Raw genomic sequence first — 10,013 nt, forward strand, 5'->3', positions numbered from 1 at the left:
CGGCAACAGCTGGAGTTACTCAGGGCTTACTCCTGGCTCTGCTCAGGGATAACTCCTGGTGGGGCTTAGGTGAATCTTGCTAGGGACTGAACTAGGATACACGCAAGGCAAGCTCACTAACCCCTGTCCAATTTCTCCAGCCCCCATAGCTGTCTTTGACAACTTACTTGAAGCCTGGCATTGGTTGGTGCGCTTCTCTACAAACATTTTTCCCAATTGTCCTCCCTGACACATCTATCCTCTTTGGACCTAGCATGGTGATTTTTCTTTCACCCCCTTTTCTTTTGTTTTTAGTTTTGAGGCTATACCTAGCAATTTCCAGGGTCTACTTCCAATTATGTGCTCAGAATACCATGTAGCACTGGGGATGGCATCTGGACCTGCATGCAAAGCCACATCCAGATAGTGTTCATGGGAATGGTACACAGGAGTCAGACCTGGCTCTGTGCACAGGAGTAACTTCTGCGGTGCTTGGGGGACCGATTATTGTGCTGGGATTCGAACCAGGCTCAGGCTGAAACAGGCACATGCAAGGCAAGCACCTTACTCTCCACCCATCCAGAATAATCTTTTTCTAAACTCTCATTATACTCCCTGTATCTCCTTCTCTCTTGTCCCACAGCCTCCTGCAGAGACAGCTTTGCAAAGACAGCTGCCGCATGCCCGTCCTGCCTGTTCTGCATGCAAGTTCTTGGGGAGTTGTTTTTTCTCTTGGGGGAAGCATACCAGGCTGGCCTCAAAAGGCATACCAAGAATGCCAAAGGCTTGATATTAGGAGTGGAGAGCTTGTCTCTTGCAGCCAACCCCTGACTAGACAAGGAAGGGGAGGCCAGAGCTCTCACACACTAGAAGACTCTGTGGGTAGAACTGCTGATGACAGGAGAATGACAGAAAGCCGCTCTGCATTTTCAGAAAGAGCCTGGTGGAATTTGTCTCTGGTCTCTGCTAACACTTAGGCACACACTTTCTTGTTTGTTGCTTGTGTCTCGGGGCCACGCTCAATGGCGCTGGGGACCAACCATGTGGTACTGATGATGGCCTCTGGGATTCCTACATGCAAAGCCCACACTCCACTTTGGTACGCAATCCCTAGGACCTCTCCAGTTATGTAAATTTATTTTTTATTAATCATTTTAAATTTGGGGGCCACACCCAGTGTTGCTCAGGGCTTACTCCTGGCTCTGAGCAGAGGACTCACTCCTGGTGGGGCTCAAGAGACCCTATGAGATGCCATGGATGAAACCCAGGTCAGCTGAGCACAAGGCCAGTACCCTACCTACTATAATATCTCTCCAGAACCTGATTTTACTGGGGAAGGGTTTGGGGCCAAACCCGGCAATGCTCAGGGATCATTACTGATGGGGTTTGAAGGACACTATGCAATGGTGATGGGTGACTGAACCAGGGTAGGTTGCATGCAAAGAAAGTACTTAAACTCCTGTACTCTCTCTGTACCGGCCCCCACACATTTTCTATAAAGCAGGAACTATTGGGGCTGGACAGATAGTACAGTGGGTAGGCTCTTACCTTACATGTAGCCAACCCAGGTTTGATCCTCAGAATCCCTTATGGCCCCATAAGTACCATCAGGAGTGATGCCTGAGCAGAGTCCAAAGTAATCCCTAAGCACTGCTAGGTGTGACCCTAATTTTTTTAAATAATAAAAGAGGGGATTACTATTCTTTTTGTGTGTGTCTCATTTTTTTAATTAATGAACTGTGATTTACAAAGTTATTCATAGTTGAGTTTTAGGCATACTGTTCTAAGTGCTCTGTGGATGTTAGGCAAGGCCCGTGCTAATCTCCCCTCCAAGTCAGAAACCCACAAACTCATCCCTGTTACAGAAGGTACTTCCCTCTTAACAGCTGTCAGGGGAAAGAGTGAGGTGCAGAAGCTGCCATCCTGTGCCAGTCAGTCAATGGGTATTTATAAAATGGGCACAGGGAGAGGCCAGTGAAACGGCTCAACAGAATGGGAGTGCATGCTTTCATGCGGAAGATCCGGGTTCCATTCTTGGCACCACACAGTCCCCCAAACATTCTGGGAATGACCTCTGAGCACCACCAGATGTGACCCAAAAGCCAAAAACGGGGGGGGGGTGGACAGCATAGGAAGTGGATGTGATGATACCTACTGCTTCAGCCAAATGCCATAGTCTAGGAACTGCTCAGCCTCTCCTGTTCAAGTGTGAAAGAAAAGTTTCACGTTAAAAAAGGGAAAGGAAATGCTGGAGCTGGAGCAGTGGTACACTGGGGAAGGTGCCTTACCCTGACAGGCCAACCCAGGTTTGATCCCCAGCACCACATGGCATCCTCTGAGCCAGGAATAAACCCTAAGCACCACTGGGTGTGTTACCGCTCAAACAAAAAAGAAAGAAAGACAGAAAATGCTGTTACGTTACACTCTGTAAATATGTCTAGGGTGTAGTTCTTTGAGCCACAGGTCAGGCTGCGAATATAACTAGAAAACTTTTACATCATTTCATGCATGAGAGGAACTGAATAAGCTAGCCAAGGGAGGTGGGAATGTGTGTATAGTGGGGGAGATTTGCCACGTTCCAGCACTGTTCAGCATCTACCAGGGCTACACTGCCTGAGGCCTCTATATGCAAGACCTGTTTTCTAGTCACCTGAGCTCTCTCTTGCACACTGTTGACCCAGGTTCAATCCCTGTAAGTATCACCAGGAGTGATCCCTGAGCTCAAAGCCAGGAGTAAGTTCTGAGTACTACCAGATATGGAAGAAAGAGATAGAGAAAGAGGGGCTGGAGCAATAGCACGGTGGGTAGGGCATTTGCCTTGCACAAGCCTGACCCAGGTTCAATTCTCAGCATCCCATATGGTCCCCTGAGAACCACCAGGAGTAATTCCTGAATGCAGAACCAGGAGTAACCCATGTGCATCGCCAGGTGTGACCCAATAAGCAAAAAAAACAAAGAGAGAAAGAAATAAAGGAAAAAAGAAAGAAAGAACAAAAATCAAAGAAAGAACAGAAAGAAGGAAGGAAGGAAAGAAAGAAAGAAAGAAAGAAAGAAAGAAAGAAAGAAAGAAAGAAAGAAAGAAAGAAAGGGAGCAGGATAGAGAGAGCAAACAGACCTGCCAGGCAATTTAGAATGGATAGGGGGTGGGAGGGATACTGGGATCCGTGGTGGTGGGAAATGGGCACTGGTGGAGGATGGGTATTTGATCATTGTATAATTGAAACATTGAAACCAAGCACAAGAATTTGTAAGTCTACAACTGTACCTCATGATGTCTCACTAATTAAAAAAAAGAATACCTGGATGCATGTTGTTTCTCTGTGACTCAGTTTCTTCCTGGTGTTCCAGGAACTACAAGTAGAGGATGAGGGGGCCTAACAGTCCATTCAAGGGTTTACTGAGCCCCTGAGAGTATTTCAGCATTTGAACCTTTAAGGATCTCCACCATCCACTGCTATTGCCTCCTACCAGCCCAAGTCAAGCCCCTGTCATATTCTTCTCAATTCATCCTATTTCTGAAGGGAATCAATTTCCCAAACAATTCCTCTATGAAATGTAATGTAAAAACATACTCATGTGTTAAGGAAACTCCCAGTGTCAGTGGAAATGTGGTGGTGGTGGTGGTGGTGGTGGTGGTGGTGGTGGTGGTAGGAGAACCCCAATTAACTGCAAGAGAAATGGCATCTGGTTCACCCTCTATGGGATATGGTTTAGACATTTCTCAAAAAAAAAGAATGGAGCTCACAAATGACCTTCTAACCCCACTCCTTGGCATCTATTCCCCACTAAACACAAAACTGTTTATTGGCAAAGGTATGTGCATACCTCTCTTCATTGCAGCACTGAGTACAGCCATCAAGATCTGGAAACAACAGGAATGTCCAATGACAGAGGAGTGGATCAAGAATTTGTGGCACAGATGCATAATGAATACTATGCAGCCCTAATAAACATGCCATCTTGTTACAAGTTCACTGTAAGGGGGATGAACTGGAAAGCATCATGTTCAGTGATCTAAGTGAGGGGGGGAAGGACAAATAACCGGATGATCTCACTCATCTGTGGTATACAGAGCAACCAAACAAGGGAACAGACAGTATTGAATGAGGACAAACCCTTGACCTTGTATTACAAAACTGAGATGACCAAGCAGTGGGGAGAACATTAACGGGGAGGAGGAAGAGTTGGGCTAGAAGTGACACAGGGTCAGTGTTGGAGGAGCCTGAACACTTTGGTGGTGGTGAAGGTGCAGAAAGTTACACATCCAAACCATCCACATCAACCCTATTGTAACCATGTCACTTAAAAAAATAGAGCTGTATAAATAATTGTTTCACCACCTGGGTGTGGCCTCAAACAAGAAAAAGTAATAAAATTAAAAATAAATAAAAATAAATAGAAAGTTCTCTATTAAAAGATTGTGTCTCACTAATAAAAAAAAGATTTATGCTAATCAAAAAGCTGGAAAGACAGTACGGGGGAGGGGAAGAAACCATTTCCCTTATATGCATCTGACCTGGGTTTGATCCCTGGCATCCATATGATCTTGCCATCCCTGCCAGGTGTGATCCCTGAGCACAGAGCCAGGAATAAGTTTTGAGCACAGTCAGCTCTGGTCCCAAAACCAAAAAAAAAAAATCAAATCAAAAGTAACACTAATAAAGCTAGGGAGATAATTCAGGAAAGAATACACACAAAGCCCCCGAGTTTGATTCCCAATATCACATGCCCCTCTCCCACCCCAGCACTGCAATATGGTCCTTGTGGCCCCACTGTGCTGTATTTCAGGCTCAACATGGAACTCCTAAGTATCACCCGGGAGTAACCCCTTTGCCCACAGCTCCTACAGCTGTCCTTGAGTATTTCTGCCCCCATAAATCAGTTCCTGCTGGTTTATGCCCTCGCTGGGGGTGGGGGGAAACACCAGGGAGCATGTCACTGGAAGATAGCAGTCAAGGTAAATGACATGATTCATCAGAAAAGGATATTTAGAGAGGTTGATTTTTCCCTTTCCCTTCCTTCAGTCTGTTGCTTCAACTCCCAAGAACTACAGCAGAGGCCATACCTAGCGGCAAAAAGCTCAAGAAGGTGCTAGAGAGATAGTACAAGTAGCAAAGACACTTTTTCCTTGGTTTTTGGGCCACACTCTACAATGCTCAGCCAATTACTCCTGGCTCTGCACTCAAGAATGACTCCTGGGGCTGGAGCGATAGCACAGCGGGTAGGACATTTGCCTTGCACGCGACCGACCAGGGTTCGATTCCCAGCATCCTATATGGTCCCCTGAGCACCGACAGGAGTAATTCCTGATGCAGAGCCAGGAGTAACCCCTGAGCATCGCTGGGTGTGACCCAAAAAAGAAAAAAAAAGAATGACTCCTGACAGTGCTTGGGGGACCCTATGAGATGACAGGGATTGAACTCAGGTCTGCTCAATGCAAGGCAATCATGCTACCTACTGTACTATTGCTCCAACCCCTTTAAGGCACTTTTCTTGCACGCAGGTGATCTCGATTCAATCCTCAGCATCCCTGTGAACAACCAGAAGTGATCAGAGATCCTATGGCTGGGTGTGACCCAAAAACAACACCCTCAATGAAAGAGCCCTGGGAAGAGGTCAATAATTGTAACTTTCCTCAAGCAGAGGGAGCTGCTTCCAAAGCATAGCTTTGCCGGTTCCTTGGTAACCTTGATCCTGAACGCATCTCTATCAGAGGCTTCCGCATGGAAGATTAATGAAAGAAAAACAAAAGACAAGCAACACAGAAAGCTACTCAAAGGACAGCTTTGTGTCCGGAAAAAGGGGAAAACAGATTCTACTTTAATAGCTCAAGTAGTCACCCAGGATACATTGGCAAAGAACCGGTAAGACCTGGTCCGCTCGGAACAGGGTGCTGGGTGGGGGTGCTCAGTGTGCCCACACCAACTGACTGCTTCGGGGGCGAATCCAGCCTGCAGTCTGTGGCTTTCTCCCTCCTTGGGAGCTTCAATCTTGGTTCATTCTGGCGGCAAATGTTTCTTAAGAAGCTCAGCGCTTCCGCTGGCCCCCAAACGGCTCCTGGCAGCTGAACTGTAACTCGCTGTCTGCCAAGCAGGACGCGCTCCCGTCCTCAATTGCTTAGTCCTAGAGCTCTGGGGACAGCTTGGTGCCGGCCCTCTGTCTGCTAGGGGTGCTTTGGTTCCCGCTTCACCTGGTGGCTACAAGAAACCCGGTACAGGTACCTGAGACAGTTCCCCTTGAAATGCTCGGCAGGGTGCTGGTCCCAGCTGCGGTGCAAACACAGCCCCTTGGGAGGTCCGAAGTCCCCTCTGCGCTCGGGCTTCTCCACCACCGTCAACGATCCTGGAAGAAGGGAAACATGTGGCGGAGAAGAGTCTGGATATGTGCCACCCTGCCGCCCGTGGAGGAGTCCTTCTTGCTGTTCGTCTTCGTCGCGCGTCTGCCGGTGGTGTGCGTGGTCGACTGGCCCACGGCGCTTGAGGACCGCCGCAGAGCCCACATGCCGCTGCTGTTGTTGTTGGCGTTGCTCCGTTTGCTGGCAGGCTTCTCCATCTCCCACTCCTCGGCTCCCGCCAGCTCCCGCAGATTCTGGGACACGCTGGGCCGCAGGTAGTGACAGGCTCGGTGACCGCTGTGGTCGCGGCGCGAGGGGTCGGCCCCCAGCGCGCCCACCAGCACCTTGATGACCATGTCATGGCCTTGCATGGCTGCCAAATGGAGGGGTGTCAGGCCGCCGCTCCCCGGGGCGCTCACGTCCAGCGACAGTCCGTGGCGCCGGGCAAAGTCATGCACCAGGATGAGCTCCTCGTGGCGCCCGTGCTTCGCCAGCCAGTGCAGCAAGGTGTAGCCCGAGATCGGGTCAGCCCAGAGCAGCAGCCCCGGATCGGTTTCCAGCACCTCTTGCAGCTCTTCATAGCGGCCCTCGGCAGCCGCTAGTAACCACGCGTGCTCGCGCGGCTCCAGGCACAACCCGCTGCCGCCCGCGGCGCCCAGTCCTCCCGGGTACGGATCCTCCGCGCGCCCCTCCTGCAGTCCCAGCTGCTCGCGTAGTGCTCCTCGCCGGCGCCCGGAGCCCGAGGCCGACAGCGTCAGCGTGCCCAGGAAGGAGGACTCCCTGGAAGAGGAGGCGGCGGCCACGCTGCTCCGGTACCTGCCCAGGCTCGCTGAGTCCACTCTCAAGGGGCGGGGCTGCGAGGTTCTCCGTAGGCTCATCGAGGCAGTCACCGAGGACCTGGGTGCTGGGTTCGCGTCCCGAGGGGGCTCGGCCATGGTCCCGCCGAAGCGATTCTCGTGTCTGCCGTCTGCTGACCTTCCCGGGCCCTACCAGGAGAGGAACTGGCGCTGGCGTTAGGGAAGGAAGCGACTTGAGCAATTGGGCTCGGAGGGAGGGAGCCAAGGAGAAGGGGGGGTGGGAAAGGGCTGGAACCCGCAGGGAGGGCCTTCCCCACCAGCGAGGGAGGGTAGGGGGAGGCGTGAAGGGGCGGGAGCGCTGGCCAGATCCCTGGGGCGAGCCCTTCTTCCGCACCCCGGGGAACGGTCGCTACCCCAGCTCCCACGGGTCACAGGAGGCCCCACCCCAAATGGCCAGGTGAGCCGGGACAGCCCCGCCTCCCGTCGGGCACGGGCCACCCCGGGGCAGCCACGGGCCGCGGAGCAACTCAGCTGCCCCCGGCTGCGGCGGGTTTTGCAGCATCCCAGCAGCTCGAGGGCGCCCCCACTCGGGAGGGCTGGCCAAGCCCCCAGGCCAAGCTTTCCCGTAGGGCTACCCTTGAAGGGCGCCCGCTCCCCGCCCCCTTCCTTCACCCTTCACTCTTATCGCCTCCCGAGTCTCCCTGCACTTTGACCACAGCTGCCTTTGTCCCGCGTCCCGCAGGCACTGAGGCGGCCGGCTGATCCACGTGACTCGTGCACGCCTGCCCACCCTTTGTGTGGCCTTGACTGTCCTCGCGGCGCTCCGTGCTGTCCGGGTTTGCAGCGGAAAATCTCCAGACCCGGGTCCGAGCGGATGCCCTGGAGCGGAACCGAGAAGAGAGGTGTCTCCCCCGCCTCCCGGATTGCTGGAGGTCTACTGCCACCTCCGCCCTCCGCCCTGCTCTAGGCTCTTTAACCTTTCCAGATTGGCGTGAAAGAGCCGGCACAGGTGAATCGTGAGTCACCGGGAACGCCCTGCCTCAGTCCATTAACAGTCATTTCCGTCCCTTGCCCTCGCCCAGAGGGACCCGCGAATTCCTGCAAATGAAGGGTTTAAGGGGGTTTGAAATCCAGCAGCTGTTTTAGCTGGTTACTCCTACCACCCTCCTCCTGGCTCTCTCCTGACGCCAATAAAGGTTGTTCTTGCCTCCCGCCGAGCAGCGTCCCCCCAACATGTTAGGGATTAAAAAGGAGCAACCTGGAGCCACAGAAGTTTCTGCAGTCTGAGGGAGACACAACTCGGATTAAATTAAGGGGGTGTTTTGGAAAACGATTGTGGAAAAGACAGCACTGTTCCAACAGTCTAGGCCAGAGTGGATGGGGCCTCAGATCACTGGCCCAATGATGGAAGTGTTCCAGTCTAGACAGTGAGGGGCAGCCTGGGAAGCTACACCCAGCTTGATACTGTTGGGGGAGGCAACTTGCAGTGTTGGGACAGACCCCAGGTTTTCCGCATGCAAAGCATGTGCACGGTCCATGGAGCCATCTTCGTGGTCTATATTCGCCCTTTTCAAACATTGCCTCTACCACAGATCTAGATACTTTACACATGTGAACCCTTCATTTTCCCAACGACCTCAAGAGCTAACCGTTGGGGGCCAGGAAATGTGACTCAAGGGATATAGTACATGTCGTGCATGTATGAGCACATGCCGATTTCCATTTCCGACACTGCACACCAGCTGACCACCCCTCCCCAGCACTGCTGGCCTGAGCACCCCAGAGTGTGGCTTCCAGAACTGTGGGGGTGTAGGGGGAGAAAAAAACTAAGTATCCTTATTCTCCTTTGCAGAGAAGTCAGTCTACCCGCCCAAGGTCACAGAGCAGGAAGTGGCAGAACAAATCCCTGCCATATTCTAGGCATTTTTCCAGGCATGGAGACAGAAATCAAGCCATGCTAGTCAACAGCAATTCACTCACTCAGTCCCCAAGCCTTAGCCAAAGAATGAGCTTGTCCTTTTTTGTTTGGGTCACACTCAGCAGTGCTGGAGGCTCTTTCTGAGGTATTTGTCTTAACATTAACCTCGGAGTCTCTTTTTATTTTGGGGGAGGCAATCATGTCTTGCTTAGGGCTTATTCTTGGCTCTGCACTCAGAGATCACTCGTGGCCAGGCTCTGCAAACCATAAGGGGTGGCAGGGATTAAACTGAACCCCAGTGGGCTGCATGCAAAGCAAACTCCCTACCCCCTGTACGATCTGTGCCGCCTGTAACTCAAGTATATCTTGATCTTTCCCTCCTCTGCCTGGAATGTCTTTCCTTCTGACTTCCGGCTTGTCAATTTCATTGTCAGACACCTCAGTGATGGCTTCAGTTTCTGCCTTCTCTGGGAAGCCTGCTCTGATATGCACTGACTGTCTGCCGCAGCCCTTGATTTGTCCTATCCCTTTGGCACCTAACATACGGATTAGCTTGCAGTTTTGGTTTTTGGTTTGGTTTGGTTTGGTTTGGTTTTGGAGGTGGTTTGCCTGTTGTTCCGGCATGCCAATTCCACTATAAACTTGTGGATGATTGTTTCATACTGTCTATGTGTGCCCAGTAGGTGTGCAAGAGACACCTCGTCTCATTCCACAGAGCAGGCTGGGAAAGTAGGATGTCTGTATGAGGGGGCAGGCACTGTGTGTATTGGCATGGTCCAAGTCAGCTGCCACTACCTCTCTACCAACTCCCACAACCCCATCCTCGAACAGCGTTTGCAGAATACTAAAAGCCACTCAGAAAGAGGGCCAAAGAACAGTACAGAGGTTAAGACACTTGTTCTGCAAGCGACAACCCGGGTTCAATCCTTGGCATTCCATAGGGTCCCCTGAGCCCAGAGCCAGGAGTAACCCCTGAGCATCACTA

The 10,013-nt window shown here is 51.7% G+C and overlaps 1 protein-coding gene across 1 annotated transcript; it reads right to left on the reverse strand.

Annotated features, from left to right (window-relative positions):
- Window positions 1-5,841: 5,841 nt before the first annotated feature.
- Window positions 5,842-7,289, reverse strand: SOWAHD (sosondowah ankyrin repeat domain family member D). The gene has a single exon (XM_056125809.1). The coding sequence runs from the start codon at window positions 7,246-7,248 to the stop codon at window positions 6,313-6,315; it is 936 nt and encodes a 311-aa protein (XP_055981784.1). The 5' UTR covers window positions 7,249-7,289; the 3' UTR covers window positions 5,842-6,312.
- Window positions 7,290-10,013: the final 2,724 nt, after the last annotated feature.

Source organism: Sorex fumeus, unplaced genomic scaffold, assembly GCF_029834395.1.
Source record: "Sorex fumeus unplaced genomic scaffold, SorFum_2.1 ptg000058l, whole genome shotgun sequence".
Classification (NCBI taxonomy): domain Eukaryota; kingdom Metazoa; phylum Chordata; class Mammalia; order Eulipotyphla; family Soricidae; genus Sorex; species Sorex fumeus.